Source organism: Leptinotarsa decemlineata, unplaced genomic scaffold (genome assembly GCF_025532065.1).
Source record: "Leptinotarsa decemlineata unplaced genomic scaffold, Ldec_3_MD MMD2_tig00001064_RagTag_RagTag, whole genome shotgun sequence".
NCBI classification, from domain to species: Eukaryota; Metazoa; Arthropoda; class Insecta; order Coleoptera; family Chrysomelidae; genus Leptinotarsa; species Leptinotarsa decemlineata.
In genome coordinates this window covers 8,716,248-8,737,849 of record NW_027412558.1, presented here as the reverse complement: position 1 = coordinate 8,737,849, position 21,602 = coordinate 8,716,248, and the positions used below count along the sequence as shown (strand labels likewise).

Sequence of the window (21,602 nt, the reverse complement as noted above, 5' to 3'; positions counted from 1 at the left end):
TAAGTAAATGTGTTTGCTTAATACTCAATGTCCTAATAACCAATGACGTATTTAGCAATGTTTTTTATGAATAGTTCATAAAGCATTCAGCCCAGACCTATAATTTTGGTCATTATAACCCATATGTTGTTATAAGTGATGTCGTCATAAAGAGTTTTGATTGCATTTTTTCCTTATCTTGAAAATTGAAGTTTGCTTTCAACAGTAAGAATCTCTTGTTTGTTCACAGGCCTGTTCAAGTGAAGTGATGATGTTCAGAATGGCCAGGCGATATGACTTTCAAACAGATTCTATTTTATTTGTGAATAACCAACCTTACTCCAGAGATAGCTACAATCTGGCTGGCATGGGGGAGACCATTGAAGATCTGCTTCATTTTTGCCGGACTATGTATTCCATGAAAGTCGATAATGCCGAATATGCTCTGCTTACCGCCATTGTGATATTTTCAGGTAAGTACTAAATATACATATGATCAAATTATAGTATATTAGTCAACGAGCGGGAAATATAAACATTACCTCTGAGATTGAAGTTTAAGCGAGTAGATTACTATACTTTTTTATAAATAATAACAGGAATATTTTAAAATAAGTTACATTTTTGAAGATAGTAATGATAATATGATAGTAATAATGATAGTAATACCATTAAATTTCATCCTGGAACACACTGTATAATTATTTCAAATAGATGTTTCATTCATCTTTGGTATTTGAGGATTGAGTTCTCTGCCAATCCCATAGATGGCGCTTCGTACGGCAAGATGTCATCGTCCTTACTCAAATAGATATCTATAACCATTATTTTTTTTTTGTTTTCAGAACGTCCAGCCCTTATTGAAGGCTGGAAAGTGGAGAAAATCCAGGAGATATACCTAGAAGCGCTGAGGGCCTATGTTGACAATCGGAGGAAGCCCAAACCGGGTACTATTTTTGCAAAACTATTGTCCGTACTGACGGAACTCCGAACTCTTGGTAATCAGAATTCAGAAATGTGCTTCAGTTTGAAACTGAAGAACAAAAAGTTACCTCCGTTCTTAGCAGAAATATGGGACGTCGACATGAAGACATAGTAGAAGAGAATGAGACAAAAACCCGGAGAACCCGGAAAGGGTGGTGCTACTTTGTTTTACTGTTCGTTTGTTTTATTTTCGTTGATGTACATAATAGAAGAAAGGAATCGGATCACTTAATAACGAAAAATGGCAGTTGGACAATGCACCACCAATGCTGGCTGTGAAATATAAATTTATTCTTTTTTTTTACTACTAACACTCGACGGCACCTAGAAAATGTTATTGAGTTATAAATTTCGTAGCTCGATTTTTCGTATAAGAATCAAACTATACGTAGATTTTATAAACCTCTATGAAACTTTTATAAAACTTTATCTTGGCAAAATGCTTACTTAATTGGTAAGACTGGATTGGACTGAAAAATATATACAAGGTGCCTTCACGAAAACAAGGATCATAAGTCTGAGGGCTGGTGCAAGCAAAAAACGACGACTAAAAAAAAGAGAAATGTCAGACAGAAGAAGATGATGTAGTAAAGAGGGATGATCTAGAAAACGAAGATTCAAAAGTGCAATTTAGTTTTTAATTGGTTTTTATGCACCGATTTTGGAAAATGGAGGGCCGAATTACTTCGAAAACACAAAGTGGATACAAAAATTAGCAGCCGTCCGAAACGCATGAGAGTGGAAGTGAAGTGATTCAAACGTAACGTCTCTGAACAGTGCTATTTTGACGTGTGCCATTTAACATGGGCATGAGTCTGCGTATATAGGTATTATAACCACTTTATAGACTTTCCTGCCTTGAAAAACTATTGATGTTTAACTCTTTGGATGTGTAGTTAGTAGTCTACTCATTTTTTATACTATATAGTTTCCGCCATTAGACTTTCTGCAGCTAGTTAGAACCTGAAGAGCGAAAAACTTGAATCATCAGTTCACTCACAACTTTTGTTGATCTTTTCCCAATTGTGTCATAAAGTTAAATTTTCATTTAGTATTTGCGCAACCTGAAAGTCTAAAGTAACTCAACTCACTTTCAATTCCTAATAACGTATAAAAATTTTTCTAGAGAGAATGTTTAAGAAAAGAAATGAACTACAAGTCGTCTTTCACCTAATTATTATAGGTACACGGTATTTTTTGCCAATACCTCATCAATTACTCGATGACCATTCAAAACCTCCCGAAGTGATGGTAAGTTATCGAAAACCTATAAATTAAGAACTCTCCAACACTTCATTCTTGTGAAATGGATGAACATTGTTGTTAACTCTTTCAAATAGCTCTAGACTGATACATCTGAGAGTAGTACCATATCTTTTGAGTTTTGTTGAATTCAATAGGAGCCAGAATATTTCAAAAATATTACCAAGTCCTTTCCTCTCCTGTAAACCTTTTTTTTTATTGCTGTTACTTGGGAGATGTTTTATATATTAAGTAGCCAAACTAACTTTGTCCCTTTGTTGCATTATGTGCAACTGAGGTCTCCCTTATACAGCCTTATTTTGTTCAGGTGTCCTCTGAATAGACTGTGAATATTAGCCCTTAGATGGTTCCTGAATGTGTGAGTTGCCAAGTATATTTTCTCAGTAAGTAGGCCTTACTAGTTTGTAGACATGTGCGATAGAGTGAATGAAATTAATTTCTGCTTTTCATGGTGGGAAATAACTTGCGACGAATCTTCCAAATCGAAAAAGTTGCACACGTACCTGATGGTTTTACTTTCTGAGCGGCATTAACTGGATTAGTTGTTGTTTTTCCGTCGGGTATCTGCCACACGTTCCTACAAAGTCGTAGGTCTTACATGAGAGGCAAGGGGAAAGTTGTTTTCACCTGAACCTGGAGCATGTCATATGCACCTCTCCGAAATATTATTCATTATTTCGACTCTCACCCTGGAGAATATGCAATTGTTTCCTGCCTTTGTCTGCAGGTGAAGCAGTGGACCTCCCACTGAATCAACTGCAGAAAGAGTTCATGACTAGGTGGAATTATATTTGTTTGGTCGTGATACTCAGACGATTCACAAAGTTCTGAAGAGACCATGTCCGGTACTGATGATGGGGCCAGTACCCGAAACTGGTCTATCAATTGGTCGTATAGATCGAATGAAATTAATTTCTGCTTTTGCAATGAATCTTTCAAATCGAAGACGTTTTACTTCAGCTTTCTGGTGGGCCAAAAAAATCGATAATTTTTTTTTCTCTTCATACTCTGACAAATAGATTGGTAGATTGGTATCTCCAACAATTAGCTCTTAATTTTAATAGACAAGTCCTCCGCCTGTCAGTTTTTCATTTTTTCCTCATGATTAGGAAGAAAAAAATACTATTTGGAAAAAATATTTCTCATATATTCATAGTAAATTGAATTCTCAAAAAAAATCTCTTATAATTTTTTTGTAAAACTGACTGTTCAAAAGTTATTAATGGCTGACGTTTGGTTATTTTCAGGCAGATTTTTTTCTTGTGAATTTTATAACTGGTTAACAAAAATTCACTTCTACAAAAATGGTCTCTTATGATTAGTCGATTGAAGTAACCGTTTGAAAGATATTCATTGTCAAACTTCGATGCACATTAATTTTAACAGTTTTTGATTAATAACTCGAACAATTTTAATTCAAATTATGAGTTTTGGGAAAATTCCTACAAACCTGAATTTCTATCAACAGAGAAATGTCGAGGTATTAGCCAGAGAAGTAATTGTTTTCCGGCAGGCATTTACCAGAACCTACTGTGTATGTACGTTGGAAGAGGTGAATATTTCAAGATTTTATTTCGAAATATTTATTTTCCTATAGTTATGTATGTATTAATCCTTGATACAACACTCAAACTAATTTTGACTGCTGCAAGATATATAGTTTGCCTTCCACCACATTTTCTTTTGAATCATCCTTTGAAAATGATTTGGAAAATCTCCTTCACTTTCATACTCGAAATACAACTTGACAATCAAAATTATATTGAATTATTTGGTCACATACAAAAAAGTTTCAGTTTTGTTTGATCGTATTTTATTTCTTTTGTTTGGTTCATAGATTATGCAAGTATGATAACAATTCAGAGACTTTCAGAGAAAATTATTTTCTAGCCACAAATTTTACCATATTCTCACTTCTCTGAAACAAATTTAGTTTTGCGGCATGATATCTATGCCAGGAATGTTTCAAAAGAATTTTTTTCTTTCGTGTAATTCAATGTTTATATGAAAGTAGCTGTTTCAGGAGGACTTTCTTTTAGTTTGTGTCTGAAAGTTACTTCTTTGCATGATCTACACATCCATGTATAGAGCTACTAATTTTCAAATTGATTACTTCCTTCCTTTCTTTGGAAGATTCCCTCATCCTTTTTTGTATCAAGATGGAGTAATAGAAAACCAAAAACTGTCTTTCCCAAAAACTGATGAATCATATATCATTCTTCACAATAAGTTATATGTCGCAAACAAAGACTTTTGAGCATTACCGGTCATAGGGAAGAGCTGATGAATAGAAGAACTCATTTTTCACACCCACTTTGAATTTACTCAGAAAAACTTTGACTTTATGAAGATAGCAACGAAATGCAGCAGGCAATGAATTATCTTCAAGATCTACTATTTTTCTCAGAGAAATTAGTTTTCGAAAATTGTGAAGGAAACAAATTCTAGATTTTCTGCTCTTCTGACAGAAGCATTACATTTACTATTTACATACATATAAACATATTTTTCATCGATGTAGATAAACATATTTTCATAAATGAGACAGACGTATTTTCATTCAATCACATGATTCTTGCGCCATCTAATGCCTTATAGGAGAAAGTCTGGTTGTTACAAGTTCATGTTTTGTTCATGTGTTTTCCCATTAGCTTCAGTTTGACATTTTTTTATTGTTTCAAAGATCTGATCACCTGTTTGAAAAATGTCCATTATGTCACTTTTAATTGTTTATTTATATTGTTCTGTTAGACATTTGTTTCAACTAGACTTTCAAAAGCACATATTTGTTTACTCAGGAGTCAACCTAAAAACCTTTTGTCATCAGGTAATAAAATAATACTGGCAATATAATATATAAGAGATTCGCCAGTATCTTACAGCGTCTAGTTTGTGATGTGATTCTTATATTCAGATGGCCTTTCGATGTAGAAAGTTGTTTGTAAATTATTCAGAAGTATATTATTTATCCTCGAGAGATCTGCAGATTTTATATTAGATAGATTCACCCTATTGAATAAGTGTACAAATTATCATGGTACAAAGTTTTTCAGGAAATTGTTAATATTCTACAGCAATCGGTTGACTCCTTACGTTTGTCATATCACTCAGGATCATTGGTTCAATTACAACCCTAACCTATAAGATTTTTAGTAATATACGAAAATTTCATTCACGATTTCGGAAATTTTTAAAATATCTAGCCATTTATCACTGTAAATTGATATTAATGAGTTAGCTAGTCTAGTGATACAGTGATTCACTCAACAAAAAGGTGGGTTGGGATATACCTCTCATGATACAATACAGTTATGAGGATGAGTAATAAAGTTTTAATCAAATTACTGAAAAGGAGTTTTTCCATTTTAAAAATAGATTTTCTTCATAAACAATCACAAATGATATGAAATGAACGAATAGCTTTATCTACAATATTGATGAAGAACGGTTATGAAAAAAAGGAATTATTTTGCTATTTCACTGAACTATTCTGTATTGAGGCCATCAACATCTCTTCTAGACCAGTCAGAAGCGCCCTCTCTCTCTTTCACTTTCATCAAGGGCTATGGAATTCTTCATATATAATTTCTCAGAACTCTTCATGTTCTCTGAAACTCGTGTTTTATGATGATGTGCGGTTTGACCGACATAGTTTCCACAGTTCAATTTGTAAACTATGTTGTAGACATGCAATTCAACATAGTCTACAAATTGAACTGTGGAAACTATGTCGGTCAAACTGCACATCATCATAAAACACGAGTTTCAGAGTACAGAGAAATTATATATCAATAATTCCACAGCCTTTGTTGAACATGAAAGAGGTCATTGACACATTTTTTATTTTAAACATCTGGCATGTCCAACCATATTTATCCAATACACTTTTGAGCAAAATGATACATATCCTTAAACAAGATAGTGTCAAGCCTGAAAGAGATCTCAGTGGCCCTAGTTCAACATATTTCGATTCATTTAATAATTATTTTTTGTTATTATGGTGTTTCTAATGGTTTCATTTATGTAATATATGTGATGGTTTTTAGCAAAATTATATCAATTTATTATTGATTCTTATAACATTGGAATGACAACAGTTATAAAGTGATTTGTATTGTTGGAGGTACTTGTTATTACAGAGGCCTGAAGAATAACAATCAAATTCGAAACAATTGCCCCCAACCAACCTTTTTTTAAAATTGATATTAATAATATTACTGGCATAGTGATACTGAGTGATAAGTTTGTATTCACTGCCAGCAGTGACCCTGTCTCTCACTACATCATCATATTTGTCATGATACCTAGTGTCTCATTTGATGTCTATGGAAGATGCCTTCTGCAATAACTGATCATTAGCGAGTAATTTGGTTTTTCGCAGAAACATGCAATTCATTCTGAAATTAATATTTCGTCCATTTTAATCCATCCAATTTTCAAATAAAAAATTCAATCACAACTTGTTTTGCTCTCCACCTATTAATTCATAACCAAATTGAAGGTTGTTATTGATTTTTCCATTAATAACAAATCTCGCAAAATATTTGTTATGAGATTTGTGAGACAGTAAGTACCAATATTTTATTTCTAACTTCGCAGTTTATCACTTGTATATTTGGTACATCCTTTCTGAAGAGATACTTGCTCGACGGAGAGACACCAATAAAGGTTTTTTTAAATAATAATAATAATACTTACTGTTGTGAAACTTGATTCAGATATTCTAGAAGGTATCTCCTTTAAATCCATGCAGTCTAATGTAATTTTTATCGACTTTTTGAATACCAGACAGAAAGCTATTAATACTTAAGAAAGTCTTGGATAAATCCGGCACAAACTTCGAAATAAATTGACAAGTAGTGACAAGGAAACTGGTTTTTACTAGAAAAGCAGACTCGAATAAAAACTGTGTTGAAGAGCTTGGAACTTTTAGTTCAAACTTGTTTGAAGAAAAACCATGTTCTTTGCCTCATTTTGTACATTTTACACTGCCAAATTTTTTGGACTGCCATCAGGTTAACTGTAGTTTTTCGTAAATGTATGTTTGTCCTAGAAGTAAGGATGGCTGCATGGATTCGTTAAAAATATATTTAAAAAAAGGACTGTACTGTTAATCGTGTTTGTGTTCGAATTATCTGTCGAAATCTCGCAATGAGATGTTTGATAAATGGTGGAAGGTAATAGAGAAGATCAGATTTTGAGGGAAAGCGGGAATAATTCATTGAAAACTTATCTTTTATTTATGATCTTTTAACACTTAACAGATTATATTATTCTTCTATTAGAATGGACTCTTTTTACTGATTTCTTTTGAAATCACTTTAGGACAGGAAATCGTTGAAACTTTGAAATCTAAAAGAAATACTGAACCAAAATGAGAAATTGGCAGCAGAATTTTTTTGTCAGATACAGAAAAAATTTGAAGAACTTTGGGAGTTGACTGGCAATTTTCTGTTTTTAATTTGAACGTTTTTTAATACTCATTCTCAAAATGTTATTCAAATCAGAACACAGACTACTGAATTTTTTGTGCATTTTATAGTTTTATTTGTGTCTCGTAAACTGAAAGTATTTTAAATTTACATAAATTCACATTCAACTGGTGTAGATAAACGTTAACTTTCCTAAAGTAAAATACGAAATCAAAGTTTGGTGTATGGATTAGCCACAATAGTAGCATGTCACTACATATTTCAACTTGCATATTTGCAACTTGACATATTTTTGAAAAATAAGTCTGGTAAAGATAACCTTAAAGGACAATTCAGAATTTTTTCAATTTTTGGAAAGTGATACCTACATTTAATGCCATAAATGGTCCAAATTCCTTCTCGAATGATGTTTAAATAATATAATTTTAAAAAGTGTCTGGGGTAATTGAATTTGGAGGTTCAACCAGAAATTGACATTATAGGACTTCTTGATTATATTTATCTGAATATCTCTTGAAAAATTTTTCCTTTGAGGGATTATATTTTTTTTTCCATCAATATGCACTAATGTGATATTCATTTCGATAATTATGTGTGTTAAATTTTAATTATAGTAGGATGTGAATTTGTTGAATAAACATTTTTTATCCTTTTTCAATGATTTCCTATTCTAAAGCGTGTATAGTAATGTAAATATTGTGGTAAAAATAATTTCAGTCACTTTGTTGAAAACGTATAAATATATTAAGTTTGGACCCTTTTTGTTAACCCTCTTTTGTCTAAGCAGGATTCAGTTGTACACTTCGATTTCGAGAAAAGATACCTTTTTATATTTAAATTCCTGCTTTTGCAATAGGGGCCATTCCTACTAAGAGTGAATATAATTAGATTAATTGAGAAAGTGCAATATGTACAAATTTTACTAATTTACTTTTTTATATATTAATTATTAAGTCTGTATATCAAGATTTATTAATTATCATGTGTTAATTTTATACAGAGAATACTGAGTGGCAGTATTATACATAGCTGAAAACCGATGACATCTTTTGCTGTCGTTTTATTATAAGACTCCTCCAACAGCCATAAACTTTTGTTTTATATATAAATGATACCTATATAGTTAATTTACTGTTGTACAGACTCTATATTTTATTTTTTATGGCTGTTGGAAGTGCTTATGCCTTATCACAGTCGACCTGCAACATGACTTGTACTGTAAAATCGAGTGTTGTAAGAATGACATGTTCGATGATATATTTTGTGCAGTAAACAGTAAATTAATAAGACTTACAGTGTTTCATTTTTACATCCCTGAAAGCGTGAATGTGAATAGTTATAATTTTTTTACTGGAATCCATTCAAATTGAGGCATTCTTGATCATATTGACGAATTCAAGGAGGAAATATAATAGCACTAAATAAATTCCTCAAGCTAAAACTAGCTATACCTGATGATATCAGTACCCAACAGCTCCAACAATGTTTTCATGAAAGTACCAACTATTGAAATGTAGAGGTTCGGTAATAGGTACATTGTTCAAAAGAGTGTTGATAATGAAAGGTAAAACTGGAAGCTCTAGGGTCTAGGGTAGGATGAATCAAAACCAAGCGCTGTTCCTAAACACCAGAACTGCATTACTCTAATCGACGCGCTTTTCAACAACCAAGTCGGCGTCTTTAGGAGATGAAGTAAACTGCCAAAAATGTAATCTGGTCATTTTTTATTGTGAGCCATGGTCAGGGATATATCTGAAAGTGCTGGTAATTTATCGAAAGTGAAATTATTGAAAATACTTGAAATAATGGACCAAAAAGTCAGTTGAGTTAGTGAAAAACGAAAGTAATGTAAGAAAAATGAGCAAAGAATAGCAAAAATTGTAATAACGCTAAATTGTAAAGAAAACCAAAAGTGACCTGAAATGAATTGACAACTGGTTTAAGCAATACGTGTACTGTCAGTTGTATTAAAACAATAAAAATGTGAAATGAAAATATACGTTGTCAAATAAACTTTATCAATTCTGACCTAAAATAAGAAATTTCAGGTCACAATATTGTTTAACTTTGCAAATTAGCGCTCTCACAGGTTTTTTTATAACTTTTTGCTCACAATATTTGTCATTATTGATAATACTAACTTAATCTGTTTTTAAATTTGTTTTTACGTTAACCAGAAACATTATATGTTTATATAGAAACAGTGGAACTAGATGAAATACCAAACTATTAATTTTTTCCATAGATATAAAATACTAAGATACCTAAAGTTTTTTTGAATTGAGTGGAAAAATTTTTGTTCATTATGTATTTGTACAGACTGTTATAAATTGTTATTCCAGTGAATAATAATGGAATTGAACCAACTTCACTTTTCATTTGAGAATTGAAAGAAGTATGTTTTTAGGAGAGATCAATTTTTGGGAAAGAAAGGATTAAGCTTTCTATTTCTCCATCTTTGTACAAAAAATGTGGGAATTTTTCAAAGAAAGGAAAGAAGCAATCAATTTCAAAAGAAGTAGGTAAGGTTCGGCTCTGCCGAACTCTAAAAACCTGATTCGGTTCCCAGCGGGGCAGGCACAAAGTATATGCTCTGCTGTTTCATCGTTAATGAGGTAGTTGGATAGTCAAGAAGCAAGATTCCCACCTTGATACCCGCGACAACCTTCCCATATGAGGGTTTTTGCATGTCAGCTACACCTGACGATGCCTTAGATTCAACCGTTCAGGGCTTTTTCGCCTCTGGTTTTGGTGAATCATTACTTGCACCAAAGTGCAAGGCAGTTTCATAAGGTACCCCGACTCAGTCGTTTCCTGGCTGCACCACCAAACTTTTTTTTTTAGGTTCAGTTATTGGATTAGGGTTAAGCCATCGTTAGGATGCCCTTGTAACCCAAGCGTGTTGTCTGAAAAACAAAATATATCGACAGCAGGATCTACAATGATTTGTTGAAATAGTTTCCATCTTATATACTGAAAACTTGGTTGGAATTCGAAAAATATGTTTGAATATCACAAAAAAATACAGTTTTTCTATGTTTTCAATTATTTATTTTTTCCAAGATTCTGTCACAAGTGATTCTGTCATTACTGTATCCAGCGGGGCTACGTGGAAGCAGACATACGATGGCTGGTTTGCTCAACCCCCACATCCCAATCCAATTCACTTGCCAAAAACAGTAGTAACTCTTCACATAGATGTGTAGATTATGTAAAGAAATAACTTTCAGACACAAACTGGAAGAAAAAGCCCTCTCAAAACAACTACTTTCATATAAACAATGAAATTACACGAAAAAAATACTTTCGAAACGACAACTTTTATAAAAACATTGAATTATATAAAAAACACTTTTTGCTATTATGTTTGTACTCGAAACGTTCATTGTAGAATTGAACCAGAAATTTTGAATTTTTGAATGTTCATATTTGTTATAATTGGTTTGTTGGTTCTATAAATAGCGAGTTGTGAATACATTTCATCGCTTTATTTTCTTGGGTTTTCGAAGGTTTCAGGGATTTTCAGTATTTTCAATAATTTTTACATTTTATTCATTTTATTTGTTCTGAACTTGTAACGTTCGTCACAGAACATTGTCTACCACTTTCACGCAAACCTCCCTGATTCATTTTGTTCAATTATTTGTAATTCGAAAATAAAGACCCATTATTATCATTATTTCAGCAGAATTGTTCTATTTATGATACCAAGTGGACGACACCTATGTCGTGCAGATATTCTTTCACATAATGCAAAATTTTGAAGGCTACTGAAAATATCCTTCAGTTTACCCAGTTGAAATTATAATTTTATTGGTTTATCCGATTTTTATAATGAAATAATTATATACACCTTATATGAAAAATGTATTTATTACCTACTCCTCTGTAACTTACCTTCAAAACATAAACCAACAAAAATTACTAAAACCGTGAATCCTATACTATCTAAGGCTAAAATACGTAGGTAACTCTACTCATCAGAACAAGTTTCCGGAAAAACATAATCTGGCTTGATTTGCCGAAATTCCAAGTATACGTGACGTTTCGTCTCGTCTAATTGATTGATCATTTCGTTGAAAGATGGCCTGTCTTCAGGCCGTTCTCTCCAACATCTCAGCATTAAATCGTACAAGTCGTCTGTGCAAATTTCCGGACGACACAACCGTCTCCCTGATTTGAGGTAGTGAATAACCTCATTGCATTCCATATCTCCATAAGGAAGTGCACCTGGAAAAGAAGCGCAAAATTGTTGCTGATTGGTGAAGATTATTTTCAGAAGGCCGCAATAAGAGACAACAGGAACTAATTTCTGAAAGATCTCGGCTTAAAGTAGACTTTCTGATTTGAACGAACAAATAGTCAGCAGCAGAGAAGACAGAAGCTATTGAGGAGTTCGTGTTTGTCGAGTTCGTCCAAAATAAAAAGTAATTAGTGAAGAAGATATTCTTCTCGTCTTCTTAGACAATTTGCAATAGGTATTTATTACACTGTGTGTGATAGTGAGTATCAAAGAGACTGCGAAAAAAAATCAATACCTCATTTCTGACTCCGATAAACCTGCCATGAAGTTTCACTTACCTCAATTAGTTTCTCAAATCTTATTTCGCAGCCAATCACCGTACCCATTATCCCTAAACGACAATTCTCTATCTTGTCTTATTATATAACAACCATAAAGAAAACAATACATTCTTCAAGTTCTGAAGAATGTAAAGTCAGACAGCGGAAGTTCTAATAGGCAAAAGATACATTTTTCGCTCATTTTTGGAATACTCCAATAGATAAATACGGAAAATCTCGAGCTGTGATATTGGCTGCAAGTCTCCAAAGATAGTGATGTTCTCAAGGGTTACTCTGGGACCTCCATGTCATATGCCTATGCGATGACATATTTATTGTACCGCAAGTGGAATAGTCCAAACGAAACAATCATAGTGCACCAGTTGATTGTACTTAGAGCACAAGTCAAATATGTTTAAGAATAATTTTCTAGTAACCTAAAGCACTAGTTTGAGAGAGATGTAACTAGGTAAATTATCACTCTGACCTGGAAGAAAGGTCCCACAAGAAGTCAAGGAGAAATTGCACTTTGTCCGAAACCTTCTTTTGGAGAATCACAATAGACACACTCTGACCTTTTCATGGCTGACAACAACAACAAATACCTGATAGTGGTAATAGATGATTTGTAGCTGTGATAAACATTTCAAACGAAGAGGCTTGTATCGTAGCAGAAGAGTAGGCAAACATGCAGTGCTCGCTCATAGTTGGAATTTCAAGTCGGGACTCGCAGGAACTGATAAAAATACTAGGAGGCAAGAAGACGCGTACAACATCCCTTTACCCACACTCGAGCAGAATATTAGAAGAATATAACAAAATAATATCAGTCAGTACTTGACTATGTTCGTTTCAGTGAATCGGAAAGATAGAGCCAAGCCAGCAGTGGAGTTATTTGGTGTTTGTTCCCAAACAATTACACCTACAGATTACCAGTGACGGTACAAAGTAAAGGTTAGAGAGGAAAGTCAAAGATGTTCTGTTGAAAGGAGAAGATACTGTGTGATCCATGTGGAAAAACTGGATCACTATAAAAGTAGGTAATGATATTTTCGATTGGTTGCTTCAGAATCAACAGACGAGTTATCCAGGCATAGATATAAGTAACTTATGAAGGGAGCAATGTCTTGGATTCGATATTCAACAAAATACCTTTATTATTATACTTTCAGAATATGCTGGCAGCGATAATGGATCAGTCTTCTCTTATAAAGAATCGACAGAAGACTCAATCCATGAATATCAATAATAAATGGAAATCAAAATCAGTCTGATGCCTGTGTCAAAGAGGGATATAATTTTATCTTTCCAAGTACCTACAGAAACTATTCTCAAAAAGAATTTGTTTTAAAGCCAAGCTACCACATCGACCACTAAACCAGATTCGTCCTCTTTCTGTTTAGCATTCACTGCAAGAGAACTAGTCGAAACCAGAGCCTCAAAACCGTGATTCAAACAGTGGTGTTTCTACCTGCTTTAGACTAAACCATGAATACGTTGCCGTTTATAGAGTTTTCGTAAGGGGAGGTGTCATCGCCTTCACTCACTCAGGGTCACCTTCCAGTTGAATACAACGGCTGGTCGAAACATGAATGCGTTGTATTTGGGCTCTAGTTTCCTACTAGTTGCCTTGAACTGAAAGCTACAGTGGTGGTAGAGGATGAAACTCGTCGGAAGTCGATGGCGAATCTTGACTTTGCAACTGACTGCTTTGAGGAGACTCGTTAATCTTTGACATTCGAGGATTGAGTTCTCTGTCGATCCCATAGATGGCGCCTTTGTTAAGAGAGATGTCATTGCCCCCACTAACTCAAGCTTTTTTTTAAGGATAGTAATGAGTCCAGTAACGCATTTGTCCAACTGCGTTGAGGACCTTTCATCCATCATAAACAGCTCACTGACCCTCAGTTACTTTCCCAGAAAGTGGAAGCCTGCGATCGTTGTCATGCTCAAAAAACAGGGACAGAACCGATTGTTCCCGCAGAGCTATAGCCCGATTAGTTTGCTCTCGTCGGCGGCTAAGCTGGCTGAAAGAATCGTTCTTCAAAGGCTCAACGAAGAAGTTGGAGAAATGTTCTGCCTGACAAACAATTCGGCTTCAGGAGAGGGCACTCCACTGAGTTACAGGCTCTGAGACTGGTCGAAAATACCATCGCGAAGCTGAACCTAAATAGAAAAGTTCAAGTTCATCTCTCAAGTTATTCTGCAAGGCCTTCGACCGTGTTTGGCACGAAGGCCTTCTGCATAAATTAATTGCGTTCGACCTGCCTCGGGGCCTTATCCGGTGGATTGGGTCTTTTCTGAAAGACAGAACATTTCAGGTTAGAGTAGATGGCTCTCTGTTTGACAACAGAGAGATCCTCGCTGGAGTGCCACAGGGGGCTGTGCTCTCTCCCACGCTGTATTCTCTTTACACTAGCGACCTTCCGAGGTCCGAGCATGTGAAGGTATCCCTCTACCCCGACGACACGGTTCTCCTCTCTTCTTCCATGCGTCGGGAGCTCGGGATCGTCTACATGCATATGCGCATTGGACGACCTCGAGCGCTGATACCTCGAAGGGAAGATCCGAGTAAACCCGGAAAAGATCTAGGCGATAACCATGGGAAGAATACTATCTTCTCCGGCGAGAAAAGTGAGAATCTCTGGAGGGAGATTAACTGGCAGGTGGGGGTAAAGTACCTCGGTCTTCTAATAGATCGTAGGCTCACCTGGAACCCACACTTTATAAGCGTGAAGGCAAAGATCGAGGTCGGGTGGCAAGCCTGTACTCTCTGATAAATAGACGATCAAAGCTAAGCCTAAAAAACAAATTGGCGATGTTCAAGCTTGTTATCATGTATGCTTCAGGCGTCTGGGGACAAGCGGCTCCGTCCATCATCTCCATCCTGGAGAGATCACAAAATAAGTTGATACGAATGATTGTGAATGTTCCGTGGTTCGTGCGGAACAAAGTTATCCTCAGAGATTTACAGCTGCCTTCCATTCAGCAGTCCATTCAGTCGAGGAACCGGCAAGTTTTCGATTGCGCGGAAACTCATGATAATCCGTTAGTCAGGGAAGCTATAGATTACGCTGTAGACGACCCCTTCCGATATAGAAGGCCCGACATATTGTCGAATGGGGCCCTCATGTCCTCCGTTAATAGATGATTAATATCTTTACCATCTCACTCCAGCCAGGTAGGGGAACACCGCGAAGGGTGGTACTGATGTCTGAGGACATTCATGCCGCCATCTCAAAATCAGTTATGACCCATTTGTCTCTCTGACAAAAGCCAGCTCAAAGGGTAAGGGAGCTAGGCTCCAACCCGAATGACATCAGGATGACGAAGACTAACACATTTGCCCTCGATTTGTGGTTCAGCCTAGCACCGCTGATGATCAAAATAGTGCTGTTTGGTGTTGAATCTTGAATGCGTTATGTTTTGGTTCTTGTTTTCTACAGGAATGCATTGTTGGACTCAAACATGGCGGATCGAAACGGCGCTGTATTATGTTGGATCACGAATTGTTGTTTACTCTGTTGCCTTGCAATTTTAGACGAATACATAAGACGAATCAAATCGATGAAGAAAGTTTGGCTCTGCCTTTTGGAGTCGCTTTCATCGTTGATTCTATATCGAATCCCTAAAGTGAGCCGGAAGCAACGACCATTCATTCTATTGGATAGCGAACACTTACAAAACAAAGAACAGCTATTATATCGCTATACATATAAGTTACGGAACACTTGCGGAATCGTCGAAAAGGTAAGCTATAGTTGAATTCCAAACTGGCGTAAATGAAAACGACTAACAGAAGGTATTTGCGATCAGTTTAAGTTGCAGTTACGTCGTACCTACAACTGTTTCAAAGAACCCAGGGGTATAATACACTGCTTGTTGGAAAAATATTTTCTTAGAAAGAATAAAAAAGAATCTCAGGTAATATCTTCCGTAAATCTTTTCGAATAATATTTCGTCATTAATAATCTGCCAATATTTATATGAATACTTACCTAAAGTTCCAATTTCCCATAAAACGACACCAAAAGACCAAACATCACTTTTGTTGGTTGTTTTCAGTCCTTTGATGACCTCTATAGAGCACCATCGCAGAGGAATTTTTCTGTTCATATTGATGTTGACGTAGGTTTCTGGTCTAGACATACCAAAGTCGGTTATTTTCAGTAACTTTTCCTTTGTTATTAGAATGTTTCTAGCGGCCAAATCTCTGAAATAAACACAATTTCAAGAAAAAACATATTTGGGCAGGGCGAATCAAAACATTTTGCATTAAAAAAAAACAAAAATGTCCTACTTTTTTTCACTACTGATTTGAGAGATTTTTTTAATGAGATTTAAGTTTCATTATTTCTTTTAGCAAGTTAAAAAAATCTGTTAAAATTTGTTTTTCCGTTACCTTTTAACGTGTGATTCCTAGCACGAGAACTCCATTATGAAGAAATGACCTTTTTTTCTTTTATTGTTATTTAACAATCCATAATCTCTAGTTTTAGGTTTGATTTGATTCTAGTTGGAACAAATATCAGTGCAGAATGTATGATATTGATTGAAACTGAATGAATAAATGCATAGGTATTTCTAGTTTAAATAGTTGATGTAGATTTGTTTTCCATCCTGTGTTGAAATTTTGAGTATATCAGAGTTAAATAGATTTGTCATTATAGATCTCTTATTAGGAATGTTTATTAATCAATATGATTCTGAATATAACGTTAATTTGAGTTACTGAAAACAATTTTTCCAGAATTGTTCTCAACAATAATCTTGATCTCATGAATACTTTTAGAGAACAGGTCCCAATACTGATCCTTGGGGCACATCACAAATGACGTTCTAAGCTATTCTAGCTAATTTAAGTACAATTTTTTTTTTCGTTTACAATGAGTCATTCTACTGTGACTTTATACTCGACTGTGTATGTACCCTTAAGCGGTTTATTTTTCAAGCGATAGTTTTTCAACATAACAATGGTTTTAGTGTTCTCGCCATGACGTATCCTGTTTATTCTTGTTGGATTCGAAACAAATGAGGATTTTACTAACGAACATTTGAGATTTGTGTGTTTTTCTAACCTAATAATCCACTTACCGGTGTGTTATTCCGATTGTCTCCAAATGTGCCATGCCGGAGGCTATTTGAGAGGCGAACGATTGCAACTCTATGTGGTCTAGGACAGGAAAGGGAGGTGGCCTGATATCTTCTATAATGGGAGTCGTTGCTTCGGGTTCGTATACAACGACACCATCTGAAGAAAACCCACATAGTTTGATACTTATAATGATAGTGAACCAAAAAGTCGCAAAATTAATTTTACTACCTCTCAGGAAGTTATTTTGTTTGCTATTTCAATATTGAAAAAAAAAATTAGGATTTGGTAAGTGGTAATAACAATCCTTCTGTAATATTATAGAACAAGCTAAGTGATATATAAATGAAGAAATAAAAACATTGAGGCTAATTGAAACCTTTTGGCTCCCATTTTGGAGACATTTTCAAGAAATTGATGTGACTTGACGCCGGGGCCTCAATCTGTCTACTTCCCAGGTCTCGTCATAAGTTATCTCTAAGGTCTCAATCTGCCTGCTCCTTAGATTGAACCGAGGTATCGATGGGTGCTACTGAGAAGAAAATGTAGGTGCGGAACTTCGGGTGATTACCATCACCGGACGTCTGCGTGGGGAATGAACATGGGGAAATTAGGGGTTTCCAGGTAGTTGTAAGTCTCTGTTTGTTCAGGCAGGAATGTCGCTTTTCGATTTCGATGGCCTTGCGAATTATCCAAGCTTGTAGTGTTTTCGTAGAGGCGATGGTCTTAGTGTTCGCAAAGTCTATGTTGTGTCCTACCTCTTGACAATGTTTGGACAGGGCTGAGGATGGGTCTGACTTACTTACAGCAAGTTGATGTTCGTATAGTCTATTTGTCACACGTCTGTTGGTCTGGCCTACATACGTTCGATCGCAATCGGAGCATGGAATTTCATATATACCCTGGGGTTCATTGACAATTTTGTCTTTGGTGGAACGGAGGAATGTGGAAATTTGAATGTTGGCGGTGAATATCGTTTTCATGTCCTGTTTTTTGAGAATTCGGCCAATTTTGTCAGTTACACCTTTAGTGTAGGAAAGAAAATCTTTGTGGGAAACGTTGTTGTCTTTTGGGTCTTTGGGGCTAGACGGAGAAGCTTGTTGATGACGGATGGATCTGTCAATTTGATGGTAGGCGAATCCATTTTGAAGGAAAGCTGATTCGGGTTGAGCCAGCTCATGTGATTTGTTGTGGCGGTCTGTGAGGTTGATAGATCTGTGGATGAGAGAATTCAAGGCGGAGTTGGTTTATGCTGTATGATGGTGGGAGTTGGCGTTGAGATATCTGTCTGTGTGTGTTGGTTTCTTGTAGACCCACATTTCCACTTCAGTAGCTCCCGCCGACATAAATACCACCGAACACCCATCGATACCTCAGTTCAATCTACGCAGTAGGCACATTGATGCATCGGGCGTCAAGTCACATCAGTTTCTTGAAAATGTCTTCAAAATGGGAGCCGAAAAGTCGTACACAAAACTTGAACAATAAAGAAACTATGAGTATATTATATATAATCAATTTGTTCCACTGAGGTTTTCTCAAGGATTTTCCTTGATAAATTAATTTTTGCAGTTTTAAAATGACAAATATTCATCAATAACCACACAGATCGTAACAGTTTTTCAATAAGCAAAAACTTCATCAAGTCATATGAAAGTTTTTCAAAAGATTCTTCAAGGAATACTCTTAATCCTCACCTTTTGATTTTTTACTACTGCAGTCATTATTTTCATTCTCCTTATGGTCTGGTTGAATATAGGAATAGTCCAGTTTTCTACACAAAAGAAAAAAATATTTATGTAGTTATTGAAACCGGAGTATTACAATAAATATAGATATTTTATATTTTAATATACCTAAAATTTAGGTATATTAAAATATAAAATATAAAGTAGGCAGTAATATTTATATAAAGATATTATATTTAGATATAGATTGAGATAAATACCAAAATTAAAAATGGTATTTTTTTTGGAATCTTCCAAAGAAAGGAAGGAAGCGATCATTTTTCAAAAATTAACTCTATACATGCAAAGAAACAAACTGGAAGAAAAAACCCTCTCAAAACAACTACTTTCATATAAACAATGAATTACACAAAAAAAGTATTTCTTTTTGAATAAAATAGAGCAGATGTGTCTCGCTAATTGATCTAACTTTCTATAAGTGGAACATTTTTTAAAATAAGCAGTTTTTGAGTTTATCCAAATTAAGTTTAATTGAAATCATACATTTTGTCTTTGTATTAGATTAAATGTAGACTTCAACATTTAACATAACAATAACGCCGAAAATCTATTTAATCTAAAGGAATGAACTTTAAACGTTCAAGCCAGTCTCGGATATATCTACACAGTAGGTTGAATGGACTGACGCCTATCAGAAAACAACTACTCCCCTGGCTAATACCACGAAGGGCGTTGGATTATATCCGACAGGTGTCCATTTTGGAACGGGAACACTTGCAGACCGGTTTCAGGCTCATTAGCCACTCGTCAGTGAACGTTTTAAGTTCATTTCTTTAGATTTGTTTACTGCCAGTCTTCAAGCATAGCCCCCTGACTAATAAGAAAGAAAATCTATTTGAATAATGGCATCGCCCATATTACCCATCGAAAAATTTTTTCTTCTTGCTCTCTTCCCAAATCTTCCTCATCTCGAGAAGATAATCCTTCAAATTTCCTTTCCTTATCAATTCCATTATAATCATATACGGCTCCGATGTTGTAACGCAGGCTAGCATTTCAACAACATTTTTGTGTTTTCCAACTTTCTTCAAAGTATTTATTTCCATCAAGAAATCAATACGTGCCTGTTCCGAAAAATTATCTACAAAAAAATGTTTTTTTTTTTAATAATGAAGTGATTTATCCTGCAGAGTGCACAATAAGAAAATTGTTTAGAAACTCAAAGAAATTATGGGTTTGAACATTCATAATAATAATAATGTTTATTAAAAAAAAAATCAAAATTTTACAATTGAAGTACATGAGCATATTTGATAATTGTTGAATAAACAACGGCATCACTGAAGCAATATAAAAAATATTGCTTATATGTGATATAGCCAACATACAGAATAATTTAACGAAATAATATTTGACTAGAACATATATAATAATGAAGTACAAATATTACATAGACAAAATACTAAGATAAAACATATATAATAATATCAATATAATATAAGAATAATGATAAGTAGTAGAGATGTAGAAAGCCAGAAACTTTCTTTCCCAAAAAAAATAATGATAATATAATAATAATAATCATAATCATAATACAGACACGTTTCAAAATATATTACCAAAATTCGTCGCCGCAATGGAGATATACAAATTTGGCTAAAAAAATGAAATCTTCTATAACTGCAACTGATTCATTATGTTATGACATGCATTTCTATTCATTCCAATCCATTCTTTTAGTTTGAAAGTAATAAAATTCACAACGTTTTTTATGTTTTCAGATACTAAGTTCCAGATCTTTGAACCTAAAAAACTACTATGTCTCTGTCCAACCAATTTTATTCATTTTGGAATCAAAACATTATTATTTTTTCTCCTGGTATTATGAGAATGGTTCATGGATTTTTTCTCTATTTTATTTTTCTTAACATTCAGTAACATTTTCAAGCAATATAGTTATCTCACATCCATACTTCCTGCTTCTTTATATAATTTTTCAGTTGAAAATTTTCATGACTTCCCTAGAATAATTTTCATAGAGAGGACATTGTTAGATCAAGATCTTCAGATGATGTGGTGCTGCAGGTTTTTCCGGGTTTTCCTGCAGCTGAAAAAGCAAATGCGCCACTGGAATCAATGAAGTCGCCCCGGAGCGCCAATTAATTTTTATTGATGTTTTTATTTTATTTTTATCGTTGTTTTTAATTTGAAATATAATACATATTTTCAGAATTTTTTTTGGACAATATTTTGGCAATTCATATTTGTCTCGTTAACTCCCCCCCCATCCTAGGATTCCGTATGATAACTGTGACTGAATCAGTCCATAATAAAGTGTTTTCAGATGGAGAATATCGAGATTTTCTTTCAAAATCTTAAAACGTGGTAGAAGACCACGTATCTTCCTAGTTAGATATGACATTTGATATCATACTTATCAACTTCTAAGAGAGTCTTCATTTCTTTCAAATCAATTTACAAAAACCATTTGTATATATTGGCGACATTCGGCTATAGCCGTTCTTCCATGTTCCGGTTACATCTCAATAAAACCATATGTATATATTTTGTAGGTACTCGAAAGAGGATTATAAAAAAAAA

General features: G+C 34.6%; 2 protein-coding genes across 9 annotated transcripts in view; one reads left to right on the top strand and one right to left on the bottom strand.

Annotated features, from left to right (window-relative positions):
* EcR (Ecdysone receptor) overlaps positions 1–8,947 on the top strand; it is a 494,390-nt gene extending 485,443 nt beyond the window's left edge. For all 7 annotated transcript variants that reach the window (XM_074175644.1, XM_074175641.1, XM_074175642.1 and 4 more), the window contains 2 exons: positions 230–452; positions 825–8,947. In XM_074175644.1, coding sequence (XP_074031745.1) covers positions 230–452; positions 825–1,075 — 474 coding nt within the window. In that variant the 3' untranslated portion in view covers positions 1,076–8,947. The remainder of the gene's footprint in view (positions 1–229; positions 453–824) is intronic.
* LOC111509038 (uncharacterized) overlaps positions 6,907–21,602 on the bottom strand; it is a 38,178-nt gene continuing 23,482 nt past the window's right edge. The window contains exons 11-15 of one of the 2 annotated variants that reach the window (XM_074175640.1): positions 19,923–20,142; positions 19,011–19,087; positions 17,316–17,472; positions 16,220–16,434; positions 6,907–10,895 (exon numbers count right to left, since the gene is read on the bottom strand). In XM_074175640.1, the coding sequence (XP_074031741.1) occupies positions 10,885–10,895; positions 16,220–16,434; positions 17,316–17,472; positions 19,011–19,087; positions 19,923–20,142 (680 nt within the window). In that variant the 3' untranslated portion in view covers positions 6,907–10,884. Of the gene's footprint in view, positions 10,896–11,512; positions 11,889–16,219; positions 16,435–17,315; positions 17,473–19,010; positions 19,088–19,922; positions 20,143–21,602 lie in introns of those variants that run through there. The other variant, XM_074175639.1, reaches the window with a different exon arrangement.